Here is a 16,402-nt window from a genome sequence, read left to right as displayed (position 1 = left end):
GAGGTGTTGGAAAGTGAAGATGCTCTCTTGGCTGCTGTGACTCTGCCCAAGTTCAAACTAGGTTGGCTGCGGACACAGGAAAGGAAGGACAAGGCCAAGGCAAGTCTGCTGGCAGAGTGCCGGAAAATTGTCCTTGACAAAGACCAGCGAGCAGGTACCAGCACACCAACATGCCAACTCAACATGCCAACAGACTCAGCCACAGAGGATGACTTTTTTTTCCTTTGAAGATGAGGACGACACCTCTGCTGCTGCAGAAAGTCAAGTCATAGATTATTTCAAATCAGGATCACATGGAATGGACTCTCTGAATAGATATGCACTGATAAAGAATATTTCACTCAGATACAATGCAGCCACGCCATCCAGTGCACCAGTAGAAAGACTGTTTAGCCTGGGAAAGCTCGTCTTCTCTCCAAAGAGGAACAGACTTTCTGATGAGAAATTTGAGAAGCTCCTAGTTTTGAGATACAACCACTGGTTTAATGGCTAGGATGAATGGATGTAAGGGGTTTGTGGATGTGGCAAATAAGAATTCTTCATGTTTTAAAAAAGCAGAGGACATTAAAACAGGACCCTCTAATATACCTCTACTGCAAGAACAGCACGTTTGACTTCAAATAGATTGTAAATGGCCATGGAGTTGACACTTTGTATTACCTGTTTCCATTTTTATACCTTATAAAAATGTTTTAGTTTTATTATACAGTGTATTTTTTCTGTGTTAAATTGAAATCACCTCAACTATTTACTTTTGCATGGAGGAAAATACTTGTTTAGCCAGAGTTCTCTAAAGCTGTTACAGTTTGGCTCATTTAATTTGCACTACATTGCTTAAAAAGCACAATTTAATTTAATACTTATTTGACAGCCAGTTGCAGCCTGTTTATGTGCAATAAATATCAAAGGTTCTGACACATCTGTTGTATTTTATTGTATTATTTATGACAAATTTAAAAAATACTTCTCTCTACAATTATAAAATATTATCTGATTGGTGTTTTGTCATATTATCACAGTAACATTTGAATAGTTTGTATACATATATATTAATGTTTACTGTTAGTTCCTTCTGTAAAGTGCCTATTTACTTCAATTATATATTTAGTTTTATAACAGAGAGTTGTATACATGTTTTAGTATGTTCAAGTATGTTTAGTAATTTATTTTTTATTATTTTAGTAACTTTGATTAAGACTGGATCCAAGTTGTTTTACATATTTAAACATTTTTTTAAAGTTACGCAATAGTTACTTTTCCTAGTGATTAATTACTTTTATAATATTGTAACTTTTATAGTATTGTAAGGCCTCGTCTGTGTCCACCACGAAAATGACCCCAAATCCGGCCTCCTCCCGCTGCCTTTTATTGTGACAGTTCACACAAAACACAGCAAAGCAACGCCCACAAGGTTCTAAGACAAGGCATTGTATGTATATGTGTGAACTTCTGTATGTAAGTAAGAATGTGTGTGTGTGTGTGTGTGTGTGTGTGTGTGTGTGTGTGTGTGTGTGTGTGTGTGTGAGAGAGAGACCTCCTGCTGGGCAGGAAGCTTACATCAAAAAGACCTTCACAAGGATGTGTCTGTAATAAAAGACTACAGCCCCCCACCCAGAACCTCGAGAATCTGGGGAGGGGAGGACAGAAAGAATTCCTTTCCTCACACAGTTAAACAATGTAGAGATGGATGGTAAGCATAAAAATGACAACATTTAACAATTCACTCTAACAGTAACTAATTACTTTTTCAAAGTAACTTGTCCAACACTGGTCACAAGGGGGAAACATGTAAACAAGAGGAGGAGATGGGAGACATCATTGATACACATGAAGGGCGAGGGAGACTTAAACACAGGGGCGAAGGCAAAGGGGAATCTAATAAACAAAGAACTATAACTGAGCAACCGAGGAGCTTCAGATAACTAAATGAACTTAAACATAAACAATCAAAATATATGTAAACTCAAAACACTGGGTCAAACGACCCAGGATCGTTACATTTGGTTACTTCAAGGTAACACTATCAGTATTGAACAATACTTCTCACTGTACAAAAAAGTGAAAAAAATGCTTTTATTACAAGAATTACTTTTTTATTTTGATTACAGGATGAAATGACACTTTTAATAATCTTGATTAGTGATCAAGCAAATTATAATGTACAAGAATTTAATAACTGAATAAGCAATGAGAAACTTATAATTTTAGTTATAAGAAATCTTACACATACTATGTCTGCTGAGTCCAGTAGTTCAAGTATTGTTCAGTCTGTAAAGGCCTGCAATGAAATGCTGTTTACGGGGGCCTACACTGCACATCATCTTATTTGCAATTACAGTTTTCACTCCATTTTGATACTGTCCACATGTTCACTTTACATGGCCTTTTTTTTTATCTTAAAGAGGAAAACAGAAACACAAATGACTCCTACTACTGCAACAATCAGTAGAGCAAATGTGGTGTAAAGTCCAGTCTCAGCATCATCGGTGGAGAGATCCAGACCAAGGAATTTCACACTGTTAATGTTGACTGGTGGTGCAGCTGTTGGTGCAGTTGTTGCTGCAGAAGAGACACAATGAAAAAAAAAAGTTTATTTATGAACATTTGAAGTATAGTACTGTAAATCAAAACTTTATTTTAATTATTGCACAGCAGTAGAGGTCATAGAGGCTTGGCAAGGGGGTACTAATTAACCCACTGAAAAGTTATTTTTTTGAACATTTAATTTAAATGTCTATCATTTAAAACAGGTATCTGAGCATATCTTTATCAGTTTATAACAACAGTGTTCTGACTGAAGCTGGAAAACAAGTACAAGTCCAAACTTTAGCGGATATACTATCCTGACACTTATTTTCATCAGATCTCTTTAACTTGACTTGAAGTGCTTTACTCTGCTCCTTGTTTATGAAACACTGCACTCCAACACTCCAACGGATTTTATGCTAAATAAAATGTTGTTACATTCTCATTACACATTTTGTCATTAGATGAAATGTTTAACTGGGTTCTATAAAACAGGTATCTGAGCAAATCTTTGTCAGCTTACCTCCAGACTCTGGGTTCAGGCATTCATGTCCTGATTCAGGGTCAGGGAATCCGTTGCACTTTATCATTTTGGTGTAGAAGTTAACAGAGTTCTTGGGCACTCGAGGAAGATTAGGGTCTGAGCGATTAACGTAGAACAGGCCAAATCTCTCTATATAGCCAGCAGCCCACTCTAGGTTGTCCAACAGTGACCACGCTGTGTAACCACGCACATCCACACCATCAAGCAAGTAAGCTGTAAAGGGAAGAAATTTTTTTTTGTCTTACTTTAAAAGAAAGAGCAGAATAATTTGAAAGCATTCATATTACACACAAAACATCTGGATTTTTGTTTCCAATCCAGGACATTCCTGGATTTAGATTTCTTTGAAAGAGAAGCTCTGATACCTTTCAACACCTCGTTGATGTATTTTTCATAGAAGTAGATCCTGTGAACATCATTTAGATCAACAGGGCCCCGCTCTGAGACTCCATTCTCAGTGATGATAATTGGTGGATTTCCATATTCATTCTTAATGAAGTTCAGCAATCTCCGGATGCCAAATGGTGCAACCTTAAGCCAGACGGAGCCTGCATCCAGCCAGGTACGATCAGAAACTACAACTACACCCCTGCAGGGGACAAAGTTAAAAGAAGTACAGAATAAAGTGAAGCTGTTCAGAAGCAGTAGTCCCAGAAGACATTTATTTTTCAAATGTTAACTTCTTACTTATCTGCCTCAATGCTTGGAGCATCTCCGTGGTCCACAGGGAATGCCAGCACAGATGTGTAATGGTTTAGTCCAAAGAAGTCATGAGTGCCCTTAATTCTCTTAATCTCCTCTGGAGTGAACTCAGGCAACCTGGAGAAATTGAAGTGACACCAAACTTACCTTATTGATTTTAGCAGACTTGTATGTGAGTTAAAGTATTTTACTATAGAGTTACTTAAAGGATAACAAAAAAAACTTTTAAGCATTTAATAATAGCGTTCATTATACCGAGACTGTGGTAGACCAGCAGCCAGACTTCGTTCTCGTATTCTTGTCTTCACAATTTCACTGTAGTCACCATTAAATATGGGATGGGAAAACCAGCCAAGATAGAACTGCACAAAGAGAAACACAATAGTCATTTGAAACTAACTGCCATCAATTTCCTTTTCTCAGATCTGGGAAGAATTGGCATACCTCCACCACACGTCTTGCAGCATCATAGTCCTCCTGTCTATAAGGATTTCTGGGTTCAGACCAGTCAGAGTTGACAGTGATGGAAATTATGCCGTTCTGTTTGGCCCTGTACTTGTCATTGTAGAGATGCCAAGCCTCAGCATGAGCTTTAAGCAGGTTGTGTCCAGCAATGTAGGGCAGAGTGTCTGGTCCTGAACTGATTCCTGAAGACAAACATGGATACATTTGACACAGAGAAAGAGAGAGCATGCAGCACTAATGCAAAGCAATATTTAAAATTACTTAAAATGTACCTGGAGCAAAGCTACCAAAACCATATCCATGGTTGGTTATAATGATTGGTTCATTAAAGGTGATCCAAATTTTCACTTTGTCACCAAGACGGTCAAACATGAGGTCAGCATAGTCCCTAAAAAGCTTAATAAAGCTCTCATTCAAAAAGCCTCCATAATCCTCTATAGCTTGCGGCAGGTCCCAGTGGTACAGAGTAACCTGAAGGGGAAAGGAAAGGAAAGGAAAGGAAAGGAAAGGAAAGGAAAGGAAAGGAAAAATCGCTGTCTTACTGAATTCACCAACTTCCCATGTATCTTTCTGAGATGCAAGGAATTATACATACCTGTGGCTGGATATTTGCAGCATGCAGTGCGTCCAAAAGTCTTTTGTAGTAATTGATTCCAGCCTCGTTAATGTTATTGATGGTGCCATCAGGAAGGACTCTCGGCCAGGATAAGGAGAAACGATAATAGCTAACTTTCAGCTGCTTTAATATCGCAACATCCTCTTCTATTTTATTGTAACTGTCACAGGCTATGTCCCCATTGTCATCATTTAATATTTTGGTAGGACTGTGAGTGAACTTGTCCCAGATGCTTAGACCTTTTCCATCAGCCCTCCATCCTCCTTCAATCTGGACACAGTAAATGCAAAATAGTAATTTAAAGAGATGAAAACAAGGGAAGCAACACAGGATTCAGATCATTCCCTTATTATTGCTTAATTGAGTAAAAGTAAAATTGCAGTAAAAGAATAAGTTACTTGGTAGGCTGATGAAGCAGTGCTCCACATGAAATCCTCTCGGAAGTGACCATAAAGCATCTTGTCATCATCTGGCAAGGGGAAACCATTATCCTTTATGATGTTGTAATAGTAATGAGCTGAGTACTTTGGTGTTCTTGGCCGATCTGGGTTTGTGAAGTCCACATGGTGCAGACCAAATAGAAATTTGTACCCGTGCAGCCACTCAAAAGAATCCATAAAAGCTGTTGCTGTGTATCCTTGCAACCGCACACCATCAAGGTCATAGGCTGTAATGCAACCACAAATGCAAACACACACACATACACAAAATAAATGAACAACCATTCATAGCAGTCGTGGAAAATGTTGAATATCTTTTGAAATATTTTTATATCACCTTTTAGAGCCTCATCGATATAGGTCTTGTAGAACATCACTCTTTCAAAGTCATCCCATTCTACTGCTGCTCCATTCTCAGTAATGTAAATCTCTGGATCACCATACTCCTCCTTGATCCAGTTGAGGAGTCTCCTCAAGCCCCAGGCCACAGCTTTTTGGTTAGGAATTGCTGTAGTTGGTGAATCAGGTTCCTCTGTTTCTCTCAGGTCCCGGTCCCATTCATAGGAGTGAGGCTGAAGTGCAGCTGTAAAATAGCTCACTACCCTTGTAGTGTAATGATTTACACAGAATACATCAGCAGTTCCCTTGATGAAGTTCTTTTCTTCTTCAGTAAAGGAAGGAAGTCTTGAATGTGGAAGACCTTGGATTTCACTTTTGTTCCCAACTTGCCACTTCAGTGCATCAGGATAGTCACCATTCTTAAAAATAGGATGTGCAAACCATCCCAATTGGAACTGCATTGCCCGGTCAGCAGTCACCACTTCACGGACTACGTTGACATCTGCAGGTTCAAACCAATCAGCATTGAGGGCAATGGAGATTAGACCACCCTGTGACTGACGATACTTGTCATCATATGTGTGGTAGGCCTTGGCATGAGCTTTAATGAGGTTGTGTGCAACTATGTATGGTCTATATCCTGGGTCCTTAACATTTGGTGGCATATTTCCAAGTCCATATCCAGACCATGCAATTGTCTGAGGCTGGTTAATGGTTATCCAGAATTTCACTCTGTCACCAAAAGCAGCAAAGCAGAAGTCGCAATAGTCATTAAAAATGTCAATCATCGCTGCATTTTCCCAGCCACTGACCTTTTGCAAAGCTTCAGGAAGGTCCCAGTGGTACAGTGTTACCATGGGTTCGATATTGTATGCTATAAGACCATCAATGAGTCTGTTGTAGTAGTCAACACCTTTTTGGTTGAGGGACTTTCGTGTGCCATCAGGAAAGATCCTGGACCAGGACAAAGAGAATCTGTATGACTTCACCCTCAGAGCCCGCAGCATGTAGAGATCTTCATTAAGTCTGTTGTAACTGTCACAGGCTACATTGCCATTTGCTTTATCAGGAATAGTGTCAGTTGTCTGAGTGAATGTATCCCATATACTAGGACCTTTGCCATCAGCATTCCAGCCACCTTCAATTTGGTAGGCCGAAGAAGAAATTCCCCAACTGAAGCCTTCAGGAAAAGTGCCATAATGGTACATTTGTCTATCAAAGTTGGACTGTGAAGAGAATTTCTCCCAAACTACCTTTGCCTGAGATGGAACTTCTGAGGGTGGTAAGGCAGCTAAACGTCGAGTTAATGGCCTTTCTGCAGCTTTAAACTTCTTACTTTTTTGTGAACTGAAACCGTTTTGCTCAATAATCTCAGCGTAAAAATATGCAGATTGCTTTGGGGTCCTTGGTCTGGATCCAACTTCAAAGTTGACATAGTGAAGACCAAATCTTTGGCTGTAGCCTTGGTTTGCCTCAAATCCATCCATGAGTGACTGCACTGTGAATCGCTGCACATTCACTCCATCTGTGAGTGTTGCTACAAAATGAACATACAAAACCAAAATTAATATCAGAATTATTTTAACTCTCTCTAAAAAAAGTGGCTTCATGTTTGGAAAATCCCCAACACTAACCTTTCAGGGCCTCATTGATGTAACTTCTCATGTAGTCCATTCTGCTGGTGTCAGTGAGACTGTCAACACTGTAATCTGTTGGCATCCCATTTCCTGTTATGTATACAGGCAATTTGTTAACATTCAGGTATTCTGTTGAAATGTAGTTTAGGAGCCTTCTAAGTCCCCAAGGAACAGGATAGATCCAGTCAGAAGCTGTGGAACTCCATGTGGGGTCCACAGTTGGATGGAAGTCACCCACACCCTCAGGACCAGGGGTGCACCCACCATTACTGTTGCTGACCAGCCGAGAAGTATAGTGATTTAAACCAAAAAAGTCAGCAGTACCAAGTATCCTCTGGCTCTCTGTGGGAGTGAAAACTGGGAGCTTTGCTGGCACAGAGTCAGGGCATGCGGTTTTCTTCTGTTCCACCTGATCTTTGAGTATTGCAGGATAATCTCCATCTACAAATATGGGATGTGCAAACCAGCCCAGCATAAACTGCAGGTAACGGTCTGCAGCTGCTACGTCTTCAGGTTTGGCAGGGTCACTGGGTTCAGCCCAGTCAGAGTTCAAGGCAATGCCCACTTTTCCTCCTTGTGTTTTCCTGTAATTGTCATTATAGACATGCCAGGCCTCGGCATGTGACTTGAGAATATTGTGAGTGACCTGATAATGCAAAATCAAATCATACATCAGTGAAACAATAACATATATAATAAAGTGTGTAATTATAGTATTCTAATAACATCACTCTCACCTGATAGGAAGATTCCACATAGTCCTTTACTCCTGGGGCATGCACACCAATACCATACCCGGCATGGCTCACTACCCAGGGACTATTGAATGTGTTCCAGATCTTGACTCTGTCTCCAAACCTGGAGAAGCAGAAGTCTGCATAGTCTTTGAAGGCCTCTACAATGGAGGCATTGGTCCATCCACCATAATTCTGGAGTGCTTGAGGCAGATCCCAGTGGTACAGAGTGACAATGGGTTGTATGTCAGATGCAATGAGAGCATTTATCAGCTGGTCATAGTATTGAGCTCCTTTTTCTGATTGGCTCTGTCGGTACCCTGTGGGGAAAATACGGGCCCAAGAGATGGAAAACTGGTAGGTGTTGACCTGAAGACCTCGCAGAAGGTAGACATCATAATCTACCTTACGGTAACTGTCACAAGCTAGGTCAGCTGTCTGATTTGCAAAGGCCAAGCCCTCATGACCAAACCGGTCCCAAATAGTCTCTCCTTTCCCGCCTTCTGACCAGCCACCTTCAACTTTAAAGGATACGCTGGAGGTGGCCCACTGGAAGCCAGAGGGGAATGATTCCTGAAGGAAAAGATCTCGTTCTGCTGTGGTCTGGGCCTTAAATTTATCCCACACAGTCTGATAACTGTTTCTTGACCCTGTCATCCTGGTATGGTGTGAAATGCCATGACTTTTGGAAAGAGAGAGACACGAAAAACATAAGCAAATTTTTAAATAAATATGAAATAAAAAATAAAATAACAGAATTCTAGTACATAATAATCAGAAAATGAACTCTTACTTGACAAGAGCTTCTTCCATGTCCAGCTTTCCTAACATGTCCTTCATGTCACATCCCACAATATTCAGGCCATTCTCCATCAAGACTGTGTTATGTTCAAGAAATATGAATTGTTTTATTACTGACAATAAATAAGTGATAATGAAAAATGTATTACTTTTAAAATAAAATATGTTATATAATAAAATATAATAAATGTTATATATTTAATTACTTTATTTGTAAATTTGGTAATCCTTCTGTTAGTTTATGTAAGGAATTTTATTTTATTATATCTAGAAATAATCCACTTTAATCTTTAATAAAAACCCATTTGCAGTTTCCTTAATCAAAGGCTAAGTCTACATGTGCCTTATATAACATCACTGGCCCATAACAAGAAGTTTTCACACTCCCAAGATCTAGAACTTTATCTTAATGTATTTTGTTCAGTTAACAACACCAGAGGATTTGTCCAGATGTTGTGTTTGTTTTTTTTCTTTATTCTGCCATCCCATAATATCTTCAGATAGCTTTTTTAAAAAGCCATTTTTTTTTACAGGATGTACACTGTACACAATATTAAGTGATGCTCTATTTAAAGAAACATTTAACATTAAATGTATCAAGTATACGTGTTTATTTGGTATGTTCTTGGTAACTGGTTTATTAGGCACAGTACCTATTTCATGTAGACAAAAACACGAATCTCTACTAAGACAGCTACTGGAAAGTCCTATTGTTTCTTTTACATATACAGCTGCACATTCATAAAGATAGGTATTATTCTCATTTCTGTTATGGGAAATCAATCTTAATCAACTTTTTATATCTTACATTTGGAAAGCCAAAAAGCTGTCATGACATTTACCATTCAGGAAATCTCCAAGAAGCTGGTAATCATTGGGAGAACAATCATGAGCACTCATCTTGTAAATCAGGATAGGCAAGTTCCCGCTCAAAATCTACAAGATAAAATGAAACATTTGTAGCTTTGCTGTATCAGCAAAATGTTAAATGCAATGTTTAAAAAACCCATCTTATTATGGTTACTGTACCTGTAAGTTCCTCAGCTCATTTTCAAACTCTGAAGAGATGGCACAGTTGTAGTCAATGTGCACTGACAAGAAATCCATCTGTTCAAAACAGGAGATACACAACATCAGGTCATCACACGTCATTCTGAGATGGGACATAATGACAAGAGACTTAATGTGAAATGTATTATAGTAACCCTTTCCTGCAAAAACAGGAACAGGAACAGTCATGTAAAAAAAGGAAATTTTGGGACACACTTTTTGAAGCATTATTTCATCACTTTTCAGACAGTTTAATTTGTTTAAGGTGACTTATTCTACGTTGCCAGTTCCATCCTTTAAATAAACAGAAAACCAGAGATTAGATTAGATAGAACTTTATTAATCCCTTGGGTACGTTCCTCCTGGGAAATTCAGTAATTTAGTAATCAATCATATTCGAAACAAAAAAAAATGATATAATTATATGACCAATTAAAATCTATGCAACAGCAATCAGTAGTTTCAGATTTGGTTACAATGATTCCAATTTCCTTTGGGAATGATTAACCTCAGGTATGTTAGTGCTGCTGTTGTTGTCACTGTTAAGACTGTGTGATGTAAAGAGTCGTTGAATGCCTCCAACAAAACCAAAGTTAAAATAAATAATATTTAAAAAATGGGATAAAATAATTATTTAAATGGTTTGAAATAATTTTTATAACAAGGAAAAACCCTCTACAAGAGGCAAATATAGATTTCACAACAGCCAATTAATGTGTAATTTATGCACATTTTTCGGTCTAAATGACATACAGTTTTAATTTTCAGTTTTAAAATGGAAATAATGCTTTGTCTTTAAAAAATTTTGAGATTTCATTGTTTTACCACAATAAAAATGGCCTCTGTAATACAGAAAGCTTCTTAATGGGGTCACTGATTGTGACCACATAAATTATGTGGTCACATAAATTGACCACATAATTATATGTTATCAGTGTTATCAATGAGTGGTAAAGATCATGTAAGCGGCCATCAACTAGGACTTTCAGTGGAATAGTGATCCTAAGCAGATGGTGAATCCATTAAAAAGCAGAAACTGAGAGTTGTAATATTTTGGAGAGATTTAAAAACAAGCCTTGAATGCAAAAACAAAATCATTAAATATTTTGCAACCAAAGAAAATTTGCATTGTTACTGACATGATTAAACTTCAGCAAGAAGTAGTCCATTACTGGCAGAAATTAACAAAATTATTTCCTCTAAAGGTCGCCATGGAAGGATTTTCTTACTGATATATTTATTGAATAAATGACTAGAGCTTGTTATAAATACAAAATATTTCATTTTGATTATGGCAAAATGGCCTTTTCTAACAAAATAATAAAAATTAACACAATAGATTATTACTGTCTGCTTAATGATTATTTTTTTTATTTATGATTTTGAGGAGGGGAGTTAGATGATTTTAGCTCAAGTAAGAACAAGCGATAACACAGCATGGAGAAGAGGTTGCCAACCACATGATCACATGCATGTTTCAAATTGTTAGCTGTTAAATGACAGAAAGGCATTGTTAAACTTTAACTAAAGGATTTTTAATTAGTTCTTGTGGACAAGGACACACATTTTTTTCAACGTTGTGTTGATTATCTAAATAATATCAAATACAGAAAATATTATTAGGATCCTAAATAAAAACCATGAAAGGGGGTTCAATTCTGACTACACCGTATTAGTGTTTAAAAGATACGCATACATAAAAGAAAAGAAAAAAACTTACACTTGTTGAAGCTTTAATGTGGGAGAGAGAAGCCACATCTTTAGTTTTCAGTCCCAGTGACAGACGTCTGCCTGTAAATATGCAAGCATGAAAGGCACTTTTACTATTGGGAACAGCTGAACATGTGCTGAATGATTTTATCAACTTAGGTTGGTTATACACTATTTTTTTTAACAGTTGATTTCTCAAGACTCTTGCTTATAAACAATACTTTAAGTGAACTCAAGCCTCAGAGAAATAAAAAAAAAGTATTTACAAATGAATAATTCTTAAAGCATAAATGTAGTCACGTCACTTTTGTCTTTAATCTTCACTTTTTCCTGTTAATTTGACTCACCTTTGTCAGGAAAGCGCTGATGGTACATCTGGTAAATGTTCTTGTTGAGTTGAAGGATGTTCTGCAGAAAACTGGGAGCATCTGCAGGCTGCCCGTCATGCCAAACATCATCCAAGTCGCTCAGTGTCACCCAGGAGTGTGCAAGTGGTGCAAACTCTTGGAAGGCAAACTCTGCATACTGCTGAAACATCTGTGCCAGCTCCTGGCTCTCCCAGCCTCCATACCTTGATTGCAGAGACTCTGGAACTGTCCATCCATGAAGGATGACCAGAGGCTGAAGGCCCGCTTCCAGCAGCTGTTTCAGCAGGGTCTGGTAACATCTAACCACAGCCTGCTGGGGCTGGCTGGGGTGGCCTGTTGGAAGAAGTTGAGCCCATGACAGCGGTACTTTGAAGTGGGTCACCCCTCTGCTCTGCAGGTACTCAAAGTACTGCTTAGAGCCAGGAGGAACAGGATGACTGCAGTCAAAGGCATCATTTACGCTTCTGTCTGAGCTTCTGACCACCTGCTTTGTCAGAGGCCCTGCAAGAAGCATGAAGTCCTCCCTTCCATTCACCTCACTGCTCTGACAACCACTGAGACAAAAAATGTACAGACAAAAAACCCACAACAACTTCTTCATTGTGGCTCAAAAACAGAACAACTGATATTTTTCGATTGTAGCCGAGCTATTTAACAGCAATATTTTTCCTTTTTATTGCATTGTTACACAATTAAGATTGGCACCGCATCCAGTTATCACAAGTGTTTTATTGTAGCTTTGAGATATAGCCAGACAGACTCTGGACTCTAGAGATAGCAACTTCCCCATCCTCTGTTCTTGAGCTCTGATATACTTTTTATTGCTGTAGAATCATATCATAGTCATTAATTCTACTACTCCTATCCTAGGTGCTTAACTTTAGTCTTTTAACTCTTTTATTTACTTTTGACCCTTATTGGTTTGTTTTTATGTGAAACATAGTTACTGTCTGATTATTGCAAAGGTGTTGAAAAGATTGTGTTGTTATAATTATTACCACTCTTATTATTGTTGTTATCTCTGAAGCCTTTTTATGTGCAACAAGGTATCAAAACAATTTATTTGATATGAGTTTAGTTTTAAAATGGGTTTTTTTCCTTTATTAATAGTAATCATGTTCAATTCAACTACAAGTTTAGTTTTAACTTGTATTTATTTACTTTTATTAATAGTAATCATGTAGAATTCATTCATAAATTCCCCACTCGTCCTGCCTGTGGTCATTACCCTTCAGGCTTGAGTCCTCTACCAGAGGGCCCCAACTAACTACGTGCTTAGTGAATACCTCAGTCAGCAAAAATCCACGAGGGATGAGGAGCAAGAAGAGGAACCTTCATGGAAGGACAGGCTCCTGCACAGTCTGTACCAGATAGAATAAGTGGTTAATATGGCTGGACAATTGGCTACAAGTGGCTGGACAAAGCTGAACTGAAAGAGAGCACAGAGGTACTAATCATGGGAGCACAGAAACAAAGGCCTAAGCATAAGACCAATAGAGGTTGGGGTCTACCACATCAGGCAAGACCCCAGGTGCAGGCTATGTAAATGACTCAACCACCCATTTTGACCTTGAATTCGAATTACCGGCCGAATTAATATCTTGTGGACCTTCCAGACCTTCAGATGCAGGCAAACTGGTGATGGCTAACCAACTGGACATAGTAGTAACTAGTAGATGTAGCTATACTGAGCAATGGCAACATCAGGAAAAAGGAATACGAGAAGATTAAGAAGTACCAAGAGCTGAGAGAAGATGTGGAGTGTGAAGGTAACAGTGGTCCCATTAATAATCACCCTCGAAGCTGGGCGAGTGGCTCCAGCAGATCCCAGGAACAATATCCGAGAACTCTATCTAGAAGAGCGCAGTCCTAGGAACAGCAAAGATACTGCACAGAATCCTCAAACTCCCAGGACTCTGGTAAAGGACCAGAATTTTAAGGATAAAGACCACCTGCAGGGTAAGAGGGAAATTTTGATATATTGCTTCCAGACAAAACTGTTATTACAATTATGAGTCTTACAAGAATATAATTCTGATAACAGTTCTGTCTGTTAGCAAAATGCATGCAATGTTACTTCTACACGTGAAAAAACTACAATGACTAAAATAAAATTAATTCTTTTTCACCATAAAGTTCTTAAGACCAATTCTGCTATCACAATATTATAAACTATTATCAACCTCTTGATGATCAATAATTCATATATATAATAAAAGAATTAATAAAGTGTTGGTTTAATATTATCCCTTTTCACTGACAAAGATTCAAAGGAACAGAATCCCATACTCTCAATAAAAAGCACTCAGAGTGCATTAAGACAGCTCACTCTCTAGGGAGTAAAGAGTACTTCTATGTGTATGTTTATGTGTATTTATTTTGTTTTCTTTGTTCTTTTTAAATGTACTTTAAGAGGTTTTTAGTGAAGTAAAAATTGGGTAAGAATAGCATGACAGATATTTACTTTGATTACACCAACATTATAATAGGCACTGATTTGTAAATAACTTACCATGAATACATTTAGCTTTATATATATATAATCCATTTTGAGGTAGACTTGACAGTAAGGCAGATGTGAAATGTAAAAGTGAGATCAGAGGTCAAATGTGACATAATATTTTTAAGTAAACTATAATGTGAGATTTAGACATTTGACCCTGAATTCTCTCTTCGTCATGCTGCAATAGGTCTCGGCTGCTGGGGTCTGAGCGTTTCGTCTTCACTATGTGTTTATACACCACTCTGCATTTAATCATTAGTCATTATTCATCTCTGGCTCTCTTCCACAGTGTGTCTTTGTCCTGTCTTCCTCCCATCACCCCCGACCACTCACAGCAGATAAGCCTGGTTGTGCTGCAGGTTACTTTCTGCTGGAAGGAAGTTTTTCCTTCCCACTGTGATCAAAGCTACTCTGTGGACTGATGAGACAAAAGTTGAAGTTTTTGGAAGGTGTGTGTCCCATCACATCTGGTATCAAAGTAACACAGCATTTCTGAAACGTAACATCATACCAATAGTAAAATATGGTGGTTGTGGTGTGATGGTCTGGGTCTGTTTTCCTGCCTCAGGACCTGTAAGACTTGCTGTGGTAAATGAAACCATGAATTTCTGCTGTCTACCAAAAAATCCTGACGGAGAAAGTCTGGCCAAATGTTTGTAACCTCAAGCTGAAGCGCGCTTGGGTTCTGCAGAAGCACAATGATCGAAAACACGGCAGCAAGTCCACCTATGACCTTAAGTCCTGACCTGAATCCGATTGAGATGCTGTGGCATGACTTTAAAAGAGCTGTTGGTGCTCAAAAACCCTTCAATGTGGCGGAATTACAACAATTCTGCAAAGATAAGTGGGCCAGAATTCGTCCACAGTGCTGTAAAGGACTCATTGCCAGGTATCGCAAACACTTCTGTGCAGTTGTTGCCACCAAGAAAACTTCATTTAGAAACAGCATTTTGTGTTTAGTTGTGCTATCTTTGTCTAATATTTAAATTTGCTTGATGATCTGAAACATTTAAGTGTGAGAAGCATACAAAAAAATAGGAAATCAGGAAGGAGAAAACACCTTTTCAAACCACTGTAAAAAAAAAACTGAAGTGATTCTGAACTGTACCAAAACAATTTCCTAAATGTTGCAAATATATTTGTTTTTGAGTTTTAAAGATAAAATTTTTGAAAGTTTGACCTTCCCTGACATTAAAGAAGTGATCAGAGGCCCAAAGGACCATGATATTTAGAATCCCCATATATAATTTACTTTATGCATATATGTTGTCAATACAAACAATGGCAGTAAGAAACACAGCTTTAAATTGTTTTATATAGCATTATTATCACATTGACATTCAGAGCAACCTGCTGATCTTGAGAGGCCAGCAGTCAAATGTGGCACGATACAAAACAAAACACCAAAGTTATTAGGCTTTTTGTCAATTTTTGACAAATAAAACATTAAGTTGGCCTTGAAGTCCTTGATGTATTCAAGCTAAATTTTTAACTCTACACCGCTATAAAAAATTTACTGTAAATTTTCAGAGCTATTGTGTTTGCAAACAGAATGACATGCACAAACACAAATGCCACCAAAAACATAACCTCCTGGTGGAGGTAATAATAGACCTCAAATAACTATTACAAATGTCTGATCAGACTGAAACTGAACATTTACTTTCTTAATGTCAAATATAAGATAATTACAAAATGTAACTAATGTAATCTTGCCACGATGTGTCCCAGATCACTTGAACTTTGATCCACACTTATTAAGTTATATCACTTTTTGTTCTATAAAAAAATTATCATCATAAATGTTTAATCTATATGGCTCAAATCAAAAGGTGACACCTTTACCCATCAATAAAATTCAGTTTATTGAACACGGTTGACAAAAGTGACTGAGAGATTCAAAACGACCTTGAGATTATGTTCTACTTCACTATTGCTTAATTACATCCACTATATCCACAAAAACA

At 37.9% G+C, this 16,402-nt stretch overlaps 1 protein-coding gene across 1 annotated transcript; it reads right to left on the bottom strand.

Annotated features, from left to right (window-relative positions):
* Positions 1-2,059: 2,059 nt before the first annotated feature.
* On the bottom strand, positions 2,060-12,566 carry LOC100703603 (lactase-phlorizin hydrolase). The gene is made up of 17 exons (XM_019353104.1): positions 11,912-12,566; positions 11,575-11,645; positions 9,834-9,911; positions 9,647-9,740; positions 8,797-8,881; positions 8,007-8,685; positions 7,267-7,915; positions 5,631-7,169; positions 5,252-5,520; positions 4,833-5,123; positions 4,510-4,708; positions 4,217-4,419; positions 4,028-4,134; positions 3,758-3,889; positions 3,436-3,659; positions 3,050-3,283; positions 2,060-2,559 (listed from the first exon to the last, which is right to left on the bottom strand). Exons 1-17 carry the CDS (start codon positions 12,531-12,533, stop codon positions 2,375-2,377), a joined length of 5,661 nt encoding a protein of 1,886 aa, XP_019208649.1. The 5' UTR covers positions 12,534-12,566; the 3' UTR covers positions 2,060-2,374.
* Positions 12,567-16,402: the final 3,836 nt, after the last annotated feature.

Source organism: Oreochromis niloticus, linkage group LG16 (assembly GCF_001858045.2).
Source record: "Oreochromis niloticus isolate F11D_XX linkage group LG16, O_niloticus_UMD_NMBU, whole genome shotgun sequence".
NCBI classification, from domain to species: domain Eukaryota; kingdom Metazoa; phylum Chordata; class Actinopteri; order Cichliformes; family Cichlidae; genus Oreochromis; species Oreochromis niloticus.
The sequence above is the reverse complement of the archived record's forward strand: the minus strand, read 5'-3'. Positions and strand labels throughout refer to the sequence as shown.